The sequence below is a fragment of the Sphaeramia orbicularis genome, chromosome 12 (assembly GCF_902148855.1).
Source record: "Sphaeramia orbicularis chromosome 12, fSphaOr1.1, whole genome shotgun sequence".
Classification (NCBI taxonomy): domain Eukaryota; kingdom Metazoa; phylum Chordata; class Actinopteri; order Kurtiformes; family Apogonidae; genus Sphaeramia; species Sphaeramia orbicularis.
This window is the reverse complement of record NC_043968.1, coordinates 17678216-17700487: the sequence shown is the minus strand read 5'-3', so window position 1 is coordinate 17700487 and position 22272 is coordinate 17678216. Positions and strand designations below refer to the sequence as shown.

The 22272-nt window shown below is 38.4% G+C and overlaps 2 protein-coding genes across 5 annotated transcripts; both read left to right on the top strand.

The window, feature by feature from the left end:
• The first annotated feature begins 1337 nt into the window (after positions 1–1337).
• sbno1 (strawberry notch homolog 1 (Drosophila)) lies at positions 1338–14375 on the top strand. Of its 3 annotated transcripts, none has more exons than XM_030148927.1 (33): positions 1338–1672; positions 3659–3778; positions 3866–3964; positions 4088–4312; positions 4409–4547; positions 5142–5242; positions 5344–5440; positions 5596–5756; positions 5873–6006; positions 6451–6541; positions 6635–6796; positions 6939–7074; positions 7189–7294; positions 7378–7531; positions 7634–7816; positions 7900–7997; positions 8091–8242; positions 8325–8534; positions 8631–8804; positions 8896–9065; positions 9153–9284; positions 9465–9600; positions 9716–9828; positions 9924–9995; positions 10095–10194; positions 10328–10402; positions 10524–10670; positions 10842–10936; positions 11046–11132; positions 11341–11478; positions 11570–11646; positions 11760–11953; positions 12071–14375. In XM_030148927.1, the coding sequence occupies exons 2-33, from the start codon at positions 3659–3661 to the stop codon at positions 12211–12213; spliced, it is 4221 nt and encodes a 1406-aa protein (XP_030004787.1). In that variant the 5' UTR covers positions 1338–1672; the 3' UTR covers positions 12214–14375. The 3 variants fall into 3 exon arrangements, with proteins under 3 accessions (XP_030004787.1, XP_030004785.1, XP_030004786.1); XM_030148925.1 differs by having other exon boundaries at positions 4085–4312; XM_030148926.1 differs by lacking the exon at positions 1338–1672 and adding an exon at positions 1866–1972 and having other exon boundaries at positions 4085–4312.
• Positions 14376–15851: 1476 nt separating this feature from the next.
• cdk2ap1 (cyclin dependent kinase 2 associated protein 1) lies at positions 15852–22084 on the top strand. Of its 2 annotated transcripts, none has more exons than XM_030149497.1 (4): positions 15852–16097; positions 20867–20970; positions 21239–21365; positions 21491–22084. In XM_030149497.1, exons 1-4 carry the CDS (start codon positions 16070–16072, stop codon positions 21556–21558), a joined length of 327 nt encoding a protein of 108 aa, XP_030005357.1. In that variant the 5' UTR covers positions 15852–16069; the 3' UTR covers positions 21559–22084. The 2 variants fall into 2 exon arrangements, with proteins under 2 accessions (XP_030005357.1, XP_030005356.1); XM_030149496.1 differs by lacking the exon at positions 15852–16097 and adding an exon at positions 16613–16770.
• Positions 22085–22272: the final 188 nt, after the last annotated feature.

The following is a 22272-nucleotide window of genomic DNA, read 5'->3' as shown; positions in this document are numbered from 1 at the left end:
ATAACATATTTAGTAACAGGCATCTGCAACTGAAAAATATAGCATTTAACTTTATGATCAATACAACTTGTCAAGACACAGCGATAGCTTTCAATGTCAAAGTCTTCTGTGTAATTGTAGCACTTTTCATCCTGTGGGCCGGATTGAACCCTTTGGAGGGTCAATTATGCCCCACAGGCCGTATATTTGACACCCCAGGGCTAGAGGAAATAAATATTATATTTTAGTAAATGTGGCAATACAATGCAGCAATCATGATGTGGCAGTACAGAAAAAAATATGGGCTCTTTTATACTGCTATCCCATCAACTGTCACATTTAATTTACAAGCTAAGGGCACATTACTAAAAGGTTGGTGCAGATACTCTAGAGAGTGAGGCGGTTGAGAGTATTTTTTATGTTATACCAAAAATAGAAACACTGTGTTTCTTTGTGCTTTATTATACAAGTATTGACTTTATCCATGCTATACATTTGCACTGATGACATTACTACATATGGTGTGTATACAGTAATGATATCCATTTAATCTACTTTTTGCTTACTAATTGTACTCTGCACCCTGCACTGTATTTAACAGACATTTGTGTCAAGTTAACCATTACATTTTGTAGGTTATAAAAAAAACTAAAATGCGCACGGAAACATACACACTTTGTACAAGTCATTTAGTTAACCAGTCTCCATGACTGTGATGAGGAACACTGTCTGAAAAATAAACATGACTTCTGAATTGTGTTTGTCAAAAGACACAAAGTGAGAGAAAGTATGTATACATAGAAAATGAGCTCTTTGACCAATATACTGAATTTTATATGTGACAAAAACAAACACTATTGGCACTGTGACATCAGCCTGACCAAATTTGACTAGACTTGATGGGATTCTGAAAATACTGTGTGAGATAGTATAAAAGTCGTTATAAATTTAAATACTTTGAATTCTGCAAGAATGTAAAAAAAAAAAAATGTAACTGACTGTAAATTAATACAAGCCAAGTGTCCTGACATAGCTGATTCGGACTCAAAAGATCAAACAGCCCTGAATTATTGGAGCTGCACAGTTTGATCTGTTTGCATTAAAAATAGACAAAACATGTGAAAGTCCATATAATGATGTTTGGGATTGTAATTTCTACAGAGCCTACTATGTTTGTTTAAGTGTAAGGTAATACACATGATTTAGTTTTACAGTTTTGCTAAATGTACATATTTTCGTATTACTATTATATGGTGAATATACAGTATAGTCATATCAGACTGTATGAATCAGAAGTTAGAGGCAGAAAAAAGAGGAAGAGGTCGACGAAGAAGAATGTTTTCATCGTCACTTCCTACCAAGCCCTCGTTGGGTCACGTGACGGCGTATTAGCTCGCTGACTCTGCTATGTTTGTCGTTTGTCCTAACATTGTAGAAATGCGAAATATCTCGCCTTTATCGATTTATTTTCGTCGGGGGACACTCAGCAGTTACCTGAAGACCAAATTCTACCGAGTGTGGCCGAGGACTTGGGCTGCAAAAACAGAAGCGCTGGGCCTGCACGTCACGTGACCAGCATGCGGCTGAGCGTTTGATAAAAAGATGGCGTGAGCGCGGCGGAGCGAAGAGGACAACAAACCCTGAACTGCTCAGCGCCGCCAGCCGTGAGCCTCAACAGCCGTTAAACTGTCAGGTAACTTCATTTCAGCACTCAAACTGCTCGCTACACACTAACTCCGCGCCTGGGTACTTACAAACATTAAAAATAAGTTCGTGTTGTTACGTTAAGGCGTTATGAAGTTCATTATTTTCAACTCGCTCAGCGTAACGCTAGCTCGTCTTGTTGAACTCTACTCGGTGCTAACGTTTGCTAGCAACGGCAATGACATAGTGCGCAAGACAACCGTCAACAACACAACAACAATGCGAGGTGGTAATTAGCTAACTTAGATACCGAGCCAAACTGTCGGGGAGTGGGTTGATAGGACATAACGTAAGTCTCTCAATGTTTTATACAATTTGACCTAAAGGTAGAGCACGACTGCTCACGTCATTGCAATTTATTGACAAATTGTTATGTATGATTTACGCAGCATCAGTCAAACTTGGCTAACGTTAGCTAAAGCCCTTGTCAATGTGAAATTTATTTACTAGCATCCAGCGCTTTAACACTTAAAGTTAGTTGACAAGACACAAGCTTAGTTAACGTAATAAGTGCATAATGCCTTCATGTGCTAGATGTGCAGGTGGGAGAGAAACGAATGACTTCATGTACGCAGAAGCATGTCCCCGCGGTTACAGTGGAAAACATTAAAAGGCTGAAAGGCTTCTCTGGAAAATGTTGAGACGCAACTTATTGCTGGTCACAGGAGCTGCAATTAAATATGTGTGGTTTAGAAATAAGTTGTACAAGGTCATTGTTTTGTAACTGTCACGAATGTGAAAGTTTCATGGGTGTTAGCTTTCGGTTTGTGTTCAAGCTAACGTGGCTAAGCTGTGTCACCCTGGTCTAACCAGGCCAGTTAAGCTGGAATAACAGTGGTACAGCCAACGCATGGCTGGTATATCTCAGCGTCGATAAGCACTTGAATTCTTTAGCTGGAAAAATGGTTAGCTTTGTCATACACTGATGTGTCTGTATGCCTCAAGCAATTCTTTACCAGTGGTGCTAACGGCTACCTGTAGGGAGCTACATTAAGTCAGAGGGACCAGGAAGTTGGAACATACCAAAGCGGAGCATTGCAAACACGTGTCTTGTTTTGGGTCACTTTGAGCAAGTCAGGGACAAGACCGGGTGTGTAAAAGTTCTGCGAAGTTTTATAGTCATTGTCAGTATTTAATCGCTAGTGTTCCTTTGAGTGAAAATCGTGTATCGAAAGGGGACCAAAGATTTAACAAAAAAAAAAAATGTTTAGATGAGCAGACGATGTCAGCTATAACATTGGTAAGGAATTCGTGTATTTACTTCATTGTTGATGGATACATGTAACTGCAAGAACACGCGAAACGCGCCATTTATTATTTCATGTAGCCTAGTGTTTGTTAAAAGTAATGATTAACTTAATTCCTCAGTGAAAATATATACTGATTGGCTTTTCGCCCCTACACATGTGCTAAACATGCGAATTTCAATGTTTTTCTGAATCACGTTTTGTATTTTTTTTGCTAGTACATTGTGTAGTATACAATTTTATTTTATTGGGTCATGTCTCCAATTAAACCCTAAAATTTACTGTGATGAGATACTTGTGGTGGTTTCCCACTCTGAGCCCATTCTGTTGCTAAATAGGTGCCACACTTCTGATGATATTTGATGGCAGGATTTGTAACAAAAAAGTGATTTGTGGACATTTTGCTGAAATATTAAATTTAAACTTTAATGTCAGTTTAGAAATGGTTGAAAATGGCATGAAAGTGAAGATGTGTTTCGTCTTTGACTTGAATTAGTAGTATTTGGTATTTCTTCTCTTGCATACCATGGACCCCCCTAGTTTATATAACATTAAAAGAATGTTATTTTGTTTACTCTGCTTCTTTTCAAAACATTCATACCTCTAGCCTTGGTGCTATCCAGTGATATTGATTACAGTTAAATTGTTCTCTCCATATTATTTAAATGAACATTGTCTTCACTTTATATGAATGATATTAACATAATGATCAATATGTGTTCTTGCAGATGGATCCTGGACAAGATTTACTTCTCACTGCCCTAAGTGAGAGTGGCATTTGTCCCAATGATATAGGCCTGTTTGATATTGATTCTCAGGATGTTGCACAGCCCTCTACAGCCCAGCAAGTAAGATTGGCTTTCCTTTTATTTCTTTTAGGTGTAAATAATTCATTTCTGTTTTAATTATTATTCTAACTTCTTGTCATTTTGTAGTCTATCTCCATCAGTGCCCTGGATGTTGGCCTGGGGACAGAGTCATCGGAAGTTGTTCGACCTGAACCTCCAGCTTCGGTCCCCATAGTTACTATCAGGGTACGTTTAAAGAACTCAGAGGAAATCTTCCTTCCTTACCGAAGGTGTGCTGCGGTGATTGTTTTGTTTTCTCATGTGTTTTAAGCCAATGTTTCTTTCTGTCCTGAATATTTCTGACAGCAGAAACCTCAGCCATCTACCACCACATTTGTCTTAAATCAGCTGAATCAGTTGCCATCACTCGGAGCTGTTGTCACCAAACAATCAGCTACAAACCCCATCAAACACACCATAACTGTAACCAAGGTGGTCCATGTGGCTAATTCAGCCCTGCGAGGTTCATTGGCCCCCTCCTCCACAAGTATTCCTTCTTCAGTGTCCACAGTAGTGCCTTCTAACAAAGAGCAGGTATGTTTGTGTAAATACAGCTCCTGAAAATATAGAGCAGCTCAGACAGGAGCACGTCCTTGGTTATGCTGATCATATATTTTCTTATCTTATTAGGTTCAGTTGAAAGATCTTCTTAGGACCGGAAATGTGAAAAGTACAGGCCTAAAAGGCAACAGTTTAATGGAGCTCATGAAGCTCAAGCCCCCACCTGATATTGCTCCGCCAGTAGCAACAGCAACAGCCACAGGTCCAAGTAAGTTGGTTTAATATGTAATGAATTTGATGGTAACTTATTGGATTTGTTGTTTCTGTGGCAGCTGAGTTATGTGTGAGTAACTTAAGTAGAGAGGTCTCAGTGCACATTAACATCCTATCAGAAACTGACTTCTATGTTTAATAAAGTAAAGAGTCGCTATCCCTGTTCACACCAAGACCAGTAACTATAACAAGAAAGCTCTTAAAGTCATTCTGATTCAAGTGGATGTTGGAGACCACAACTTGAAAGATGATGGTGATGAACAATATCTGTAAGCTTTTATTCATTCTTTTTAACAGAATATTCATGATGAGAATAAGCACCACACAGCTGGTGCTCTGTGGATTATATTGGTTTTATGGACTTTTTGAGAAAAATGGCAGCATTTTGGTGACCATCTTAAGCATTAAAGCCTTTTGATAAGACCACAGAAGCTGTTACGGTTCTGTTGTTCAGATTTGTTCCCTATACCACTGTTAAAATTATGTTATATTAAAATGAAAAAGTCTTTGCAGGTTCTCTTACTGTATGAATAATACATCTGGCTTCTTTTGTTCTTTTTTTTCTTTTTCTTTTTTTTTTTTTTTATAGATGAAATGAATAATGGAATCAAGAAGGAAGTATTGGGCAAAGATACTTCCAGAATTTGGATTAATGATGATATTAAAGTACAGAACTTCTCCCATTCTCTGGTAATTACAATAAGTGATGTAGTCAGTATTTCCTTCATAAGTTAAGTAGAGGAATATTGTTAGAAGTCTGTGTCACTTCATCTTCATTTGAATCTGCACAGAAACCCCCAGGAATGAAGGAAGAAGATGAGCCTGAGGAGGAAGAGGAAGAAGAGCTGGGTCATGCAGAGACATATGCAGAGTACATGCCGTTGAAATGTAATTATCACTGCTGTTTTGAAATTTAACGTCATATCTCCTTTATCGAGGAGGAGTTTTACCAAACCTCTCTGACATGAAGAACCAAGTTAATTCATTTTTGACATTTGCTTGTGTGTGGATTGACCCACTGACCAGTCATTTTGTTATTACAGTAAAAATTGGCCTGCGACATCCTGATCCAGTGGTCGAGACCAGTTCCCTGTCCAGTGTTAGTCCTCCAGAGGTTTGGTACCGACTGTCCATCCCAGAAGAAGTCATTGATCGTGGCTGTCTGTCTGCTCTACAGCTGGAAGCCATCACATACGCAGCTCAGGTAAGGACTTGCATATTTTTTGAAAAATAATTCTTTGTGTACGTGAAGTTGCACAGTATTCTTTTGACAGAAAATTGTCCTCTTAAACGTGTGTCTCACGTACCTGTGTTCCACAGCAACATGAGACATTCCTCCCTAATGGGGATCGAGCTGCCTATTTGATTGGAGACGGAGCGGGTGTGGGAAAAGGCCGCACCATTGCAGGAATTATTTATGAGAATTACCTTTTAGGCAGGAAGCGATCGCTTTGGTAAGTACCCTAAATCATCTATATCATAAAAGCCAAGTGGCCTCTGTGTGTCTGCATGTATGTGTGTCTGTGGATTCAAACAAAATCCAGTAAGAGCTGACTGTTGCAGTTTGGTGCATTTTTATATTTTTCGTCAAGGAACAGGCTAGCGAAAACAGCAAGTTGATAGGACCAATATTCTGGGAGATATTTGTAATTTTGAAATACAATTGCCTTACAATCATATTGCTTTGGCCAGAATGCTTTAGCAGTGACTGCTGGACAATTGTGGTACAGCATGCACAAATACACAACAGCATAAAAATTACAACATCCAGAACCCGTGGATCACCACGGGTCAGTGCGCTAGTATATTGTATTTAACATGAGACTTCAAACAGTTTTTCCAATAAAACTGCCTCCTATATGTCTTCATTTATCTTTTGTCTTTATCTGTTCTTTTAGGTTTAGTGTCTCGAATGACTTAAAGTATGATGCTGAAAGGGATTTAAGGGACATTGGAGCAAAGAACATTCAGGTTCATTCACTTAATAAGGTAAGAAACTTGTGTGATGCATTGATGTGGACAATGAATTGTATTTAGTGTTTTGTAAATGCCCACTAACTCATTTGCTTTATGAATTTTCAGTTCAAATATGGAAAAATCTCTTCAAAACACAATGGGAGTGTGAAGAAAGGTGTGATCTTTGCCACATACTCCTCCTTGATAGGAGAGAGTCAATCAGGAGGAAAGTATAAAACCAGATTTGAACAGCTTCTACACTGGTGTGGAGAAGACTTTGATGGGGTTGTATCCTTTCATGTAAACCATGGTGTGAAACCATTACCAAAATAAAGATGTCCAAATAATAAAAATACAACTATAAGTGACTCAGACACCATGATGAATTTTCATCATCTAGATATGTCTTTCCTCAACTAAATGTCTTCAGATTGTCTACGATGAGTGTCATAAAGCCAAAAATGTCTGTCCAATTGGATCATCCAAACCTACCAAAACTGGGCTTGCAGTGTTAGAACTGCAGAACAAGCTTCCCAAGGCTCGAGTTGTATATGCAAGTGCTACAGGTTAGTATACAGTATTGCTTGAGTGAATCATTTGACTGTCTAAATTGAGGTGAGTGTGTTGAATCTACAGAAAGTGTGCATTTAATTTTTTTCTTATCATTATTGTACATTTAGGTGCCTCTGAACCCAGAAACATGGCTTATATGAACCGTCTTGGCATCTGGGGGCATAAAACACCTTTCAAAGAATTTGGAAACTTCATTCAAGCTGTTGAACGCAGGTAGGAAAAAGGTCAAAAGACACAATGGGGTGCAGAGTTTTTAATATGTATTTATTTTATATGTTTATTCATCTCAATTTCAGAGGTGTTGGTGCCATGGAGATTGTAGCTATGGATATGAAACTGAGGGGGATGTACATTGCAAGACAACTGAGTTTTACAGGTGTGACATTCAAGATTGAGGAGGTTCCTTTAACTCAACAGTACATCAACATGTACAACAAATCTGTGCGCCTGGTAAGTGGATAAAATACATTTGTCGCTTTCATTTTTTTTTTTTTTCCCAAGCTTGTTTGCATTTAATAATCAAAACTTTTTGTATTTTTCTACTTGCTCTAGTGGGTGAGTGCACGTGAGAAGTTTCAGCAAGCAGCTAACCTGATGGACGCAGAGCAACGCATGAAGAAGTCCATGTGGGGTCAGTTCTGGTCTGCTCATCAGAGGTTCTTCAAGTACCTGTGTATTGCCTCCAAGGTCCGCAGAGTGGTACAGCTGGCCAGAGAGGATGTCCAGAATGGAAAGGTGAGAATGCTTGTTACTCATCAGTCGATATTAACACATGCTGATGTATAAAATACTCATAAACCTTTTTTTTTTTTTTGCAGTGTGTGGTGATTGGTCTTCAGTCCACTGGAGAAGCAAGAACACTCGAGGCCTTGGAGGAGGGAGGAGGAGAACTCAATGACTTTGTATCAACAGCCAAGTAAGAGCTAAGCCACAAGTTCTAATGTGTTTATTGGTCAGAATTTAAATGTATAAAACTGTTTAGACTCATCCTTTACAATGTTACTCACAGAGGTGTGCTGCAGTCGCTGATTGAGAAGCACTTTCCAGCTCCTGATAGACAGAAACTTTACAGCCTGCTCGGTATTGACCTCTCTGCAAAGAAAACACCCTCTCCCATCAACACTGCAACAGGGCCTGAACAGAAGGGCAAGAAAAGAAAAGGTAAAGGAGATTGCAAGGTAATGTCATTCAGCTATAACGGCCTACCAACATAGCACCTAAACAAGATGATATTCTCTCTCAGGTGCAGAAATGAAAAAGAAGCAGAAAAAGAGACCCCGTAAGCATGGTGGACTGTCAGGCACCAGCTCAGAGGAGAGCCAGTCAGAAGAATCAGACAAAGAGTCTGATAAAGATGGTGACAGTGATGACAGCTTCAAGTCTGTCAGCTCTGCAGATGAAGATGATGATTTCAACCCATTCAGAGATGAGTCTGATGAAGACGAGGAAGATGGTGAGAATACTAAAGAAGACCTTGGACACTGAAGATGTTTTATAGAGATCATTATATTCCCTACATAGTGCTCACAACAAACTTTTCTTTGCGCAGATCCATGGCTTATCAGAAAGGAACCAAAGAAAGGGAAAGAGAAGAAGAAGAAGAAAAAGAGGAGAAAGAGTATTGACCCAGACTCTATTCAAAGTGCCTTGTTAGCCTCTGGGCTCGGCTCCACTAGGCCTGCTTTTACTGCCCCTGTAAACCCAACCGCTACGCCTGCAACAGGTAATCATGTTAACAGATGATATAGCGGATTTCTAGCAGCTTAATTTGGCCTGTTGGCACCAATGAATTTCTTGTATTTGCTTGTTTAAAGTCAAGGCAGATAGCCAGGACAGCTGCCTGACAAGTCAAGACTCAGTGGAACTTGCCCAAAAAATGAAGAAAGAACTTCTGGAAAAACTGGAGCATTTAGCTGAGGAGCTACCTCCTAACACTCTTGATGAGCTAATAGATGAACTGGGAGGACCAGAGAACGTAGCTGAAGTATGAACAATTGCATATTTACAGCCTCTACTTTTAAAGACGAATGAATATTTATTTTCTCTCATTGACTGTTTAACTTTGCTTCAGATGACTGGCCGCAAGGGTCGTGTGGTCAGCAATGATGATGGCAGCATCACTTATGAATCTCGTTCTGAGCTGGATGTCCCAGTGGAAATCCTCAATCTCACAGAAAAACAGAGATTTATGGATGGAGAGAAGGTAAAGGCATCAATATTAACAAAAGCTGGTCTAGAAGTTGTTTTTTGCAGGCTCACAGAATGATTTTGTTTGTGGATATGTTAAACTTTGGGTAGGAGAAACAGTGATGAAGCAGAAACAGGTCTGTTCAAAATCTGAGTATGAAATATCATCATCTCGTTGTACATGTCTTTTCAACAGAACATAGCCATTATCTCCGAAGCTGCCAGCTCAGGTATATCCCTGCAGGCTGATCGCAGAGTTAAGAACCAGCGACGCAGAGTCCACATGACCCTCGAGCTGCCGTGGAGTGCAGACAGAGCTATACAGCAGTTTGGTCAGTATAGGGTTAACCCTTGACCATCTTCTGTTCATCAAATCTGTTATTCCATTAGTTTACACTGTTGCTGGGAAGTTTTGTCTAAAATATGTCAATGTTGTTTTTCACACAGGGAGAACTCACAGGTCAAACCAGGTAACTGCTCCAGAATATGTTTTCCTCATCTCAGAACTGGCAGGAGAGCAAAGATTTGCATCTATTGTTGCCAAAAGACTAGAAAGCTTGGTAAGGACTTATTTTCCATATATCCTTCAGACAATGTACATAAAGTCTAACCTTTATTTTGAGGATTTATGGTTTGCATTAATTCTATGCAACAGGGTGCTCTCACTCATGGAGACAGAAGAGCAACAGAAACCAGAGATCTCAGTCGGTTTAATTTCGACAACAAGGTAAGAACATTAAGTATTAGTGTTGCTTGTGTGTGTGTTTTTTTTTTTTAACTTTGTGGTTTTCTGCCAGTTCCTCACCCACATTTATTTTTGCCACAGTACGGCAGAAACGCTCTGGAAATTGTGATGAAGTCGATTGTAAAGCTTGACGCCCCATTAGTGTCTCCGCCCTCAAACTTTAAAGGGGATTTCTTCAAAGGTATGACTCATAATAGTCCAAACAAGGGAGGGGATTTATTTTCAGCCCCAATATTTCTACAGTCTACTTTGTTTGCTGCACCACTGACACCTCTGCAATAGTTCTTATGCAATAACTGTTTTTTCTTCTGCAGAAATTCAAAGTGGATTAATAGGTGTGGGCCTTATAAATGTGGAAGACAGATCTGGTGCACTGTCGTTGGACAAAGGTGAGTTAACATAACGGAGAGAACATGAATTGCAATGAAGCTGTATTTTTAAATATTGTGGAAAAACTTTCAAGTGGTGGAAATCCTCAAACTTCATGGTTTTACTTCTTCACCCCTGTAGACTACAACAACATCGGGAAGTTTTTGAACCGCATCTTGGGCATGGAGGTCCAGCAGCAGAATGCCTTGTTCCAGTACTTCTCTGATACACTGGCAGCAGTTATTCAGGAAGCTAAGAAGAATGGCAGATATGACATGGGCATTCTTGGTAAGACTTTATTCTGAAGAATTTTCATTATTCATTCATGATTGTTGTTGCTATTATTAACTCATTTCAGAGTTTGGTCCATGGGTGTGTATTTGACTTCCATTGTAAAAAAAAAAAAAAAAAATTAAATGAAAAGCAGTATCAACCATCTCTTCCTCTTTCCTTTTTCAGATCTGGGATCAGGTGATGAGAAGGTGAAGAAGGTAGACTGCAGGAAATTCTTAACACCAGGCTACACCACATCAGGACATGTTGAACTCTTCACTGTATGTATATATTTCTTATGTTCCTACTTGTCAGTTCACACCCTCCCCCAATCTTAATGATACTGTTCAGCTTCAGTAACATTTGTATTCTTCACATGTATCTCTACAGGTGAGTGTTGAGAGGGGGATGTCTTGGGAGGAGGCCACACATGCTTGGGCTGAACAGAATGGGCCAGATGATGGCTTTTATGTACAGGTATGAGAGCTTTTTATGTAATTTGAATGTTAACTGTATTGTTCCTGAACAAATCGATAAACCGCAATGTAATTTAGCATTATCATCAATCCAGCTTTGCCCTCCATTACTTGTTCTGCATATCAAAATAAACAAACTAGATATATAATCCTTATGTAGTAATACATATTAGTTTTTCTTCTGAGTAAAACCGGAATTTCATTTTCAGATGAGAAATAACAAGAAAACATCCATACTGGTGAAAGAGGTGAACACTAAGAAGAGGCTGTTTCTAGTCTACAGACCAAACACTGGCAGACAACTCAAACTAGAAACCTACACGGAGATCAAGAAGAAGTTTAAAAAGGTTAATAGGACTTCTTTTATTAAAAAAATACTATGAGAAGAATATTAAATATTGTATGTGCTGAATTATCATGATGTCTCTGTTCTGTTAGGTCTTGTCAGAAGATGCCAAGCAGCACTGGACTGACCAGTACAAGTCTTCAGCAAAAATCTGTTCTCATGCATATTGGTATGTGTCTTGACTGTTAATAGACTTGTGTTAAAAAGGATTTTAGCTTTGTTGTTGTGGGTCAGTTAGTGTGTCTGCCTGGTTGTAAATCTGTTTGGACACTGTGCCTCCAGGCGGGGAAACTGTAAGAAGGCGTCCGTGGGTCTGCAGTGTGAGATCGGTCTTCGGTGTAGAACATACTACGTCCTTTGTGGGTCGGTTCTCAGTGTGTGGAACGAGCTGGAGGAAGTGCTCACCCCTGTCAGTGGAACCAATGTGAAGGTGCAGATTGTCCGCCTCAGAACAGAAGATGGTCAGAGGATAGTTGGTAAGGACCGATGTTTAGAAATGTTGTAATGTGTGAAATAAATGGCACCATCGTGGGCTTTACAGACTTGTATAAAGGGTTGCTGTTTTACTCATTACTCTTGGTTTTATTTTATAGGACTGATCATTCCAGCAAACTGCGTGTCGCCGCTAATCAACAAGCTCTCTACATCGGACCAGTGCCAGCAGCTTGCTGTGCAGGAGCAGCAGAAACGGCAGCAGCTCCACCCACAAAGTCTCAGTCATGCACCCAACACATAGTAAATGTCACAGGCTTCAGTCCTATCTTCACATCCCACCTTAGAGGGATCGGACTCATCAGTCTATCTCTGCAGTGCAGGCTCGGGGCCACCGTCCCTCATCCTGTAGCCTCATGTTATTGTCTCTGAGGGTCAGAGGTGTCACGCTGAGCTGTGATGATTCTCAGATGTGGTGGTTGTACAAAGCAAAAGATTTCAGGTTTTTTTCTTTCCTATTTTCTTTTTAAACCTTCAGACTCTTGTTTTCAACTAGAGATATTTGATGGGTGACATATAGTCCTCTGACATTCAGAGTGAAATACTAATAAAGACAGACTGGACATGAGTGGAAACCTTGAAGGCATGTCTGCCTGAGGCTCTTCAGTCATCCACTTCCCACCTGTGCTTTAAGCTGTTTATACGTTGTGTACAGAATGTAGTCAAAACTACCTGGTATGAAGCAAAGACTTTAAGGTCCAAACCAAAGGTGGGTGGAACAAAGACCACTGTCTTTTGAAGTCTCAGAATGACTTTGAGTCATTGCAAATGGGCATTTAGTTTCAATGCCAGATTAATATATGGTAACCTGTTGTCAGACCAGTCAGTCTGTTAAATTAGATATTTGAAGAAAAGCAATGCAGGCCATTAGTTCAGTGTGTGTGTATGTGTAAATTTTCTTTTGCCATTGTATTCACTCATTAGACAAAGACCAAAATGTCATTGCAAAATCCACTACATCCTTAATCACAAGTCACTTTGTTTGGCTTTTGACTTTGTTTTGGACATGAGAGTAACTCTTCAAAGTTCCTTGGCTCATTTTCATTACACACATTTATTTCTGTTCCACCTTGGCCCTATTGTAACATTAAAAAGCAGAGGTTGTCATTGGCCGTTGTATCAGTACAAATAGCTTCAGGAGTCTACGCAACATTCGTGTCCTAAGGTGGAGTCAGCTGAAGTGTGACAAGCCATTTCTATTGATAGAGCATGAAAGCAAACAAAGTTCTTCAAAGATCATAATGAAACTGTAAGAAGACAGATTTTCTTTACAGACAAGGACAGTTGTATTCATGGAATGAAAGGGCAGCAGTCTGTTCATTATAAATGAAAATGTTACTGCTGCTGTAGCTGAACAGTAAGCTTGTATTAAAGGATTTATGCTACAGTTTCACAGTAAGTATTTTTCTTGACCTGGTCGTAGAGGCTGTGGGTTCTAATATTATTACATCGCTGTCACGAAAGAAAATACATTTGTTAACATCAACAAAGAGCCAAGGAATTGTGAAAAATGTGAATCACATGTTCTTAACAAAGGCTTTATTTTCTAATGTGTGCTTTTTATGGGTTTCTGCTCAGGAGTTAAATTCATACAAAAACCCTCTTTAAAGCAAAGACTTTGCACATTATCTGAAAACCCTGACCATGCTACTGTTTCCTCTGGTCTGTAATGTCACCTTTCCTCGCTGCACTCTGTGGCTGGCTGTGTTTGCAGCTTGTATATTTGCTGAACATGTTAAGAACACATTTCCAGTTCCTCTGATAAGTGTAGGTTTTCTGCCTTTGCATCTTTGGTCGTAGGTAGAGTATGGATCTGCACTGGATGGCACAGACTAAGGTGTGGTTACATAAGCTGTCCTTTTTGCTAATGTGTTTAATATCACAGTACACAGGCACATTGTTTAACCTGTGGATTATTTAAATTGTTTTTCCTCTCCTGCATTCAGCCATTGAAATGGAAAGGAAGAAGTCTTTGTGTCATACCAATGTCCATTTTGTACACTTTGTAATAGGATAAAAACTGAAAATCATTAGCAAAGCATGTCTCGGTTCTTGAACATTGGGAAAGTTGGAAGAAACCTTAATGAAAGAATATTACCAGAAACTCAAATACCTGTTCAGTCATTGGAAGGTGAATCTTTGAATGTGCACAATTCTTTAAGACAATAATCTGAAGACTTCTTTTTGTCTTTTGAGATGTTATATACATGGGCTACTGACTTGGAACTTTTTTTTTTCCTGAAAGTTGTAAAATGTCATGTCAGATCAACTCCTCTGAAATTAAAACCCTTGAAGGGACTTCCTTTTTGTCACTGCACAAGTTGCAACACTGACAAAGTTGTACAAAACTCTACATTACCTGTACATGACTGAGTGCAATGCTTAATAAAAATTAGAATACTTGTACCATGTTTTGCTGGTAATTATAAGAGACACAAGATGACAACAAGAAATTATCCAGAGTAATCCAACATGTACACAGACTGCTGCGTATGCATCTCACTGAGACTACTTTGTTCTGTTACTTTGATACTTTTTTTTTTTTTTCCTAAAGAGGCTTTTTTTCAGTGCTTCCAAAGAAAAGGCCTTATTCAGTTCAAATAGGACACAGTATATTAAGAAATTCAACACTGTAGGCAGTTCCCTGCTCTCCAGAAGGGTCATTTCACAACTGTTGGATACCACAGTTCTCATGTTCTTGAAGTGTTTAATTAAAGACATTTTTACTTTTCAGCATCATCAGACTAAAAATTGAACTTTGTTCAGAAAATTCTTCAGGTGGATTGTGTCTAGCAGATATAGCTGTAAAGGTTTCCATTTGTTTTGATTCATCTGGTAAGTAATATTGTGCTGCAGCTTTAGTACACTAAAATTTACATGGCATGGCTAATAGAGCAGAGCAAGATTTATTTTTGTGTCAAATAATTATGTTGCAAAATTCTTAGTGTTGTGTATCACATGAAATGCTTATGTAATCTTTAATTTAATGTTGACCTTTTTTAATCCTTTATGACTTTACTTACACCATATCTTGTATGACATACAAACGATAAATAGTATAATTCAAGGTAAATGAACATTAATTGCATTAAATTAAATACAAAAGGTCACTTGTTTATTTTTTTTATTTATTTAATAAATAGCATAATTCACATGTAACCTCCTGAGATCCAGGACAGTACAAGTTTGTACTATTTTACATGAAAAAATAGTCGAGTGAAAACAGCATGATGCAACATTTTTTTTCAGATGCCTTTTTAATTATTTTTAATTTATGTCCTTTGCAGTGGTCAGCTTTTTTGTCCCCTACAGAGGATGAAAGTGCATTACTGGGTCTCAAAATTAAAGAATAACATATTTGCCAGTAGCATCATGATTTTCAGTCTTTTTATATGATTTCTTGGCAAAAGGCGGCTATATATACATATATATATTTAGTATAGCTCATAGCTGGGTCTCAGGAGGTTAAAAAAAAAAAAAAAGCTAAAATATGATGACAAACTACAACTATAAACAAATAATATACAGAACGAGTACTATAAATAGAAGCTACTTTCTGCCTGTGTTTTTGCACTTTATTATTTTGTGTTTTTGCTGCTGGAAACAATTTCCCCACAGTAGGACCAATACAGTCATATCTTCTCTTATCTTAAATACAATTAAAGCTTTCTTTTTGCCACGTTTTAAAATGTGGAGAGAAGGAAACATGAAAACACACTAAAACATGGCATGAAACAGACAGAATAGATGGATTGCAGTTACTCAGTATCAGATTTGGAGTGTTTGAGATGGGACCCCCCCGACCCCCCCCCCCCAATCTCAGGGGTCCCACTAGTGCTCACAAAGGGCCAGGGGGTCATGACACTGGAAGCCTGGACTGGGCCAAACCTAGTGCTCGTGTCCAACCATGTGGCCGTGGGGACTGATGGGACATAAAGACCGCTGATCTGGACTGTGGTCTCATCAGAGTGAAAGAAGAGCGGGATTCCTTCAGAATACCAGCGGAGCCTTTCTCAGCCTCATCCTCCATTCTTCTTCTTCTTGTATTTGTTTGGGTTCATGTATGAGCTGTTTAGGTTCACATCTCAGTAGACGAGACAATGGATGCGCCCCCACAGACAAAGCCAGGTATCTGCAAACTGCCTCCAGCTCTTGTTTTCTCCCCAGTCGGTGATAGTGGAAAGCAGTCTTACACTCCACTCAAACAAAGCATTTGGGTCTAAATTCATCCGAGTCAATCTAAACTACGCTCTCAAATTACACACCGACCACACTCCATGTGATTTTACTTCATATGTTCAGTATTTACATCTCACGCGCCGCAAAAAAAATGTCACGAGGCGACTTTAAAATGTGAATGAAAGTGTAAAGCGTAAACACAGTTCACACGGTTAAAGAGTTAAAACTACCCCATTTAAGTCTTCATTCTGGTTAAACTTCAGCTTCAAGTACACTTTGTTAAAAACGTGGCAGTAAAAGTTGCCGAATTTGTGAAAAATGTGTCGAGTCGTGTCAAAGTGAGTAAAAACCGTGCGTGAATTGTGTCGGTTTTAAGGTGGAAATCCCGTTTTAACCGTTTTCTGATAACCCGCAATGGATAGTTGCAGTGTTAGAAAGCATAGTGGGTGTCAATATAAAGTGACGGCCATATTTGCCGGTGCCGCTGTTGTAAACAAAAAGTGAGAGACAGACGCTTCACTGAATTTCGGGTCATTTTTATTTCTTTAATTTACAATGTCTTTGGGAATGTCTTATAAACCCAATGTCCATCAGCACATTCCGGGAACTTCTGGGAACCAGGGTAAGGAGAAAATATGGGAGAAAATCAAACTATCCGTGTGTTAAATCGAGTGTTAAATTCGGGGTCTCGGAGAATACCTGGAGAAAGACCGTGTCTGTAGTTTTTGTCCAGTTATATATATAGGGTCAGATCCTGGGAGCTAGGCTAATTCATATCCGCCATTATTACTAATGTAAAAGAGCGCCATCCGTGATATCAGTCGGCGGAGAACAAGGTAGGGACGTGAAATGAGAAGGCGACGTTTCCTAAAATGTGGTTCTCCGTCGTCCCGTGTCCTGGTCCCGCCGGGTGGGTGCCGATACATGGTGACAAAAATGTATCACTTATGTCTTCTTGAGCCAGCCTTGTTCCGTTTCCTCCATGATGCTCCTCGGTCGGAGCTGCTGATTGATCTGCCACTGAATTTTTTATGACTCTTTGAGGACATCTGGTGGTGGAGTACGGGAACTGCAGGCGAGCAGCAGGGGAGGAAAATACACAGAACAGCTTTTTTTCCCCCCCTTTTTTTTTAGTGGAGTTTCCTATTTTAAGGTTGGAAATGTTATAGATTAGGGGAGCTGTAGACGGGGTGCTTGAAATCCTTGAAAATGCTTGGATTTCAATGTTGTTTTCAAGTGCTTGAATTTTAGTTGAAGTGCTTGAAAGTGCTTGCAATTTTAACCAAAGCTTCTTACAGAGAGGTGATACATTTTGGAAAAATGTAACTTTATGCCAAAAAAAAGAAAATTAGCAGGTGTTCTCAGGTAGAATCCAGGAATATTTTAATCTTCATCTTTGTCTCGGTGCAAGTCAGGGACGTGCACAGGATTATAGAGGGGCAGGGGCTCAAAGACACAAAAGTATGTGTGCACCAAATTTTTTTTCAGGCCTTAATAACACAATATGTGGCTTAATGTAAAATGAATAAAGTAGCCATAGATAACAACAACAGCAACAACATAGTAGTGTATAATGTGTAGCTGTGAGTGATGCAATTGCGGTTTCTCTTGTGTCAACAAATTATTGTCAAAATGTATCATAATACTGAGGTTTGGAGGACATGTGATTCAGCTGCAATTCTAAAAGGCAAAAAAAACATTGGCTTTTTATCAGGCTATATATTGTTGAAGATAAGCCCTGCCCCTCAGTGAGAGGCAAACCGTGGTGTTTTTATACAGCCGTTTTCTTCTACATTCCTATGGAGAACAGGAATTTATTTATTTTTAAAAGTCAGAAGGACACTTTTTCTATGAGGCAAAAAGGGCAGGGGCTCAAGTCCCCTTTGGGCCCTATGTGTACACGTGCCTGGTGTAAGTGTGTCTGAAGAACGCCAAGTAGCTTCTCTTATTTTGGATAAAACTTTGAGTTCTCCTTTAAATTCTAAACTTTTTGCAATTATAAAAGATAATTTTAGATGTCTATAGCATAATACAATGTACATCATTGTGATACAAAAGTGAAAAAATAATCATGAGTATATGTATTCCTGTAAATATGTATTTTTTAAGATGCTGTGCTGGATAAAAATGAAAATGACCCCTAAAAGTGCTTGAGAAGTGCTTGAATTTGACCTTGAAAAATATGTATGAACCTTGAGTAGGTCATTAAAAAAACATATTATATTGGGTAACAGTGAGTATTATTTATTATATTAATAGGGATGCTTTTAATTGTACTGATTCTTTAAATCTATAGCCCGCTTATTTTAATTAACTATGTGCATGATAATATTTAAGCTTATTGTAAACAAATGACATTACAATCAATGCAGTAGTCCGTGTCAACACATCCTAATAATGATGCATTAAACCTCCCGAGACCCAGGAAAGTGAAAGTTTTGCCTTTTTTTTAACATTAAATTATTGTCTTGATTGGAAACTACATAATGCAACAGTTTTTTAAGATACTTTTATTTTCTTTAATTGGAATGTCCTTTGCAGTGGACAGCTTTTTGTGTTTTTAAAAAAAAAAAAGCTGTGGACAAAAAACTCATAGCTGGGACTCAGGAGGTTAAAAGAAACAAAAGAGGTTAATGATTATATCTTAAAAAGCCAAAATTTGATAACGTGTCAAAAATGCAAATAAAACTTTATTTTACCTTGTATTTACAATGTGAAGGGAAAGAAACATCAACATGCAACAAATACAACAGAAATGAAACAGATTATTTGAACTGCTGTTACTCAATTAGTAAAGCTGTGAAACTGGACATAAATGCATTGCTGGGTTTCAAAAAGTTAAAGATAAAAATATTTGCCAGTATCATCAGTGTCATTTTCAGTCTTTTCTTATGATTTCTTGGCAACAGGAGAATTTAACCTAAATTTAGCTGTTAATCTTGTGTGGTTACAGTATTGAATGTGCTGTTTTTAACTAATACCATTTTATCAGTCATGCAATATCAACATCTGTTCTGCTGCAAAGCAAACAAAATAGGTCAGACAATACAGTTGTTGGTTTGAGGAACTGGAAAAGAGTAAAAATGAAGAGTTACTTTTGATGAAACTGGAGACAAATGCCGACTTCCACAGCCTCTTCCTTTAAGGCATGAAAGAATTATGTAGTGCTTAACAAATGCATTAAACCACCATCAGTATAAGGTTTATGTCACAGCTTGCCTAAATTAACAGCACTGGTAATTGCCAAAATCATTTTTTGTGCCTCTGTAATAGTTAATACACCAGTATGTAGAAGCTCTTTAAGCAAAATGATCTATTTAATGCTAAAATATACTTATTGTTGTTATCCATGAATTTTAAAATTTACTGTTTAACCCTTAGGCGTCCACGGTCACGGCCCTGTGACTGAATCACATGACATATTCAACGTGTTGTGCCGCCGGAAGTCGGTCACGTAGACCACTAGGGAGAATTGCATTTGAAAGTGCAGACTAGAAACACTCTCCCACTTTTTATTTGATGTTGATGGAGCAAATACAACCAGAGATATGAATGTTTGAACCAGGAGCAACCAAACATGAATAAAAGTATGAAAATGAGGTGGGGTGGAGGCGTTATATTTCTTACCATATCTTCGTCATTTTTTGTCCTTTTTCAAAATGGAAAAAAATGGCCGAATCTGCGGATTCTAATCCACAGAGTGTATTAGCATTACAGGTAAGGGTGAGGATGACCCCCACCTGAACCAGATGCAGAACCCAGGAGGACAGGGGGGGTGAGAAAACACCTATGTAAAGATATGCTTTTATGTCAAATATTTGAGTAAAGTTTTAATTTATTACAATTTTGATTTAATATACCTAATATTTAGAACCAATATTCACTTTTAAAAGTCTTTGAAAAGGTTCATTAATCATCTTTGTGTTATTTATGCAATCAATTATATACATTTTTCAAATCAGATTATATATTTTCTGTGTGTTTTTTGGCCTTTTGTGTTGACATAGTAGGTTAAAGTGAAAAAAATAAAATAGTAATTGTAAAAAAATAATAGATGAGATAGATGAAGCTGTGCTGAAAAAAAAAGATACCATACATGGGTATAATAAACATTTCTTTATATAGTATGTAAAGGCAAAATCAAAAGTACTCAAAAACGGCCAAAATGGGCTCAGACCCCTAAGGGTTAAAAAACTGAAAAAACAGTAAAGCACATCATTATTTCTTGATTAACATGTCAAATTGTAGTTGATTATTTATATTCCTGAATAGAAAAAATCATTTTAGTGGTTGAATATTATGCTTTCATTGCCCAGTGACCCACCTGAAATTTGGGAATAAATAGGTGGATTCAGTGTGAAATAGTAAAATGTTGAGAGCTTATTCAAAATGAGTGGCATTAAAGTGCTTCACGATGCTGGAAGGTCTCTGACACAAACAGGGAAAGGTGGTCTAATACATCTGGTAAGCACTATATATATATATATATATATATATATATATATATATATATATATATGTATGTGTGTGTGTGTCTGAAAAGTTGAAAAGTTTTTGAAGTGTTTGAAAAGTTTTTTTTTTGTTTGTTTTCATGTGGTTTCTTGGCTGTAGGCAAATACCAGCAGATTTACCCTGTAAGCCAAGGTGATGGTCACATCATTTTGCTGTATTTGGCTGTATGTCACTGACCTATACTGGTGTTCTTATCATTTCAACAGTTGGAAACCTCCAGTCTTCCTCAGCAGCCGCTAACCTGGCCACGTTGCAGTCCTATAGGCCCCTTCTGAGTGACTATGGACCACCTTCTCTGGGATTCTCACAGGTAACAGCCAATGGGTTCATCTTTATATCCCAAACATTTCTATTTAACTACATAACCATTTATACATTTATGATGAGTTAGAGTTACTGACATAAAATCTTTAGTATACATTAAGAACTAAAGAGCCTTTATGTTTTTAATACATAAAGGTTACAGTCAGTCTTTCCCTGGTCACTGGAAGGTTTTTGCATAAGAGCAGCATCTGCAGACCAGATCAGTGTGAAATGTGTTGACCTGCCTCATGTTTCTCTGTTTGCTGTAACTGAAGGGTACCACTGGTAGCCAAGTGCCTCAGAACAAATATGCAGAGCTGCTGGCCATCATCGAGGAGCTTGGAAAGGAAATCAGGCCCACATATGCTGGAAGCAAGAGTGCAATGGAGAGACTGAAAAGAGGTGATCTAAACCTTTAATGCATATGTGAGCATGAAAATGGATTTGCTGTAAAGTGCATCCTTAATGAACTTAATGTTTGTTGATCTAAGACGATGATCTAAGACGATTTGGTTTGTTCTCCAAAGGAATAATCCATGCCAGAGGACTGGTACGTGAATGCTTGGCTGAGACTGAGAGGAACGCAAGGTCCTAGCTACTACGACATGATCCTCCCTGCAAGAACTAGAAGTGTCCGTATTATGAAAAAAACAACTTGCATGGCATTTCCTTTGAGGAGGAAGTAACTGAAGAAAGGAATGGGAAAGGAAAAAAATCAGTATCACAGCTCATGTCGTGAAGGTTTCTGGAGGGTCATTTAAATCATACAGTATGTGGATTATTGGAGTTCAAAAGAGAGGATAATGTGTTTTTACCCCCACTTTGGGATCTTAGTTTTGACGTCATATTTAAAACCTTGATTTATGCATGCGAAAGGGCCCGTGGGTTAATTGTAGACACTGCATGGCTTGTACAGGGGTAGATGGAAATAATTCTTTTTGATAGTATTTGGTCTGTTTTTCAGACCCTTATAACACACATGACAGAGTGAGTGAAGATCAGAGATGTGCCAAATGCGTTGGTTCATTCGTGTTGAAGTTGGTTTTGGTATAAAAAGGAAAATGCTGTTACTTGCATCTTTGTATGTATTTATTACTCAATGTAATAAATTGTATTTTCAATATAGTTGTCACTGTGTCATTCAGTGGGTTTTGATGTTTGCATATCTTTGCTAATGTTTTATTCAAGGCCTGTATATTCAAGCAGTGAGGTAACACCTATAGGGGAAAACAAAGTATTGAAAACTGCTGCTCTTTTTTTACTTCTATTTTAGACATTTACCATGATATTAGAATTTGCAAGGGTCAGT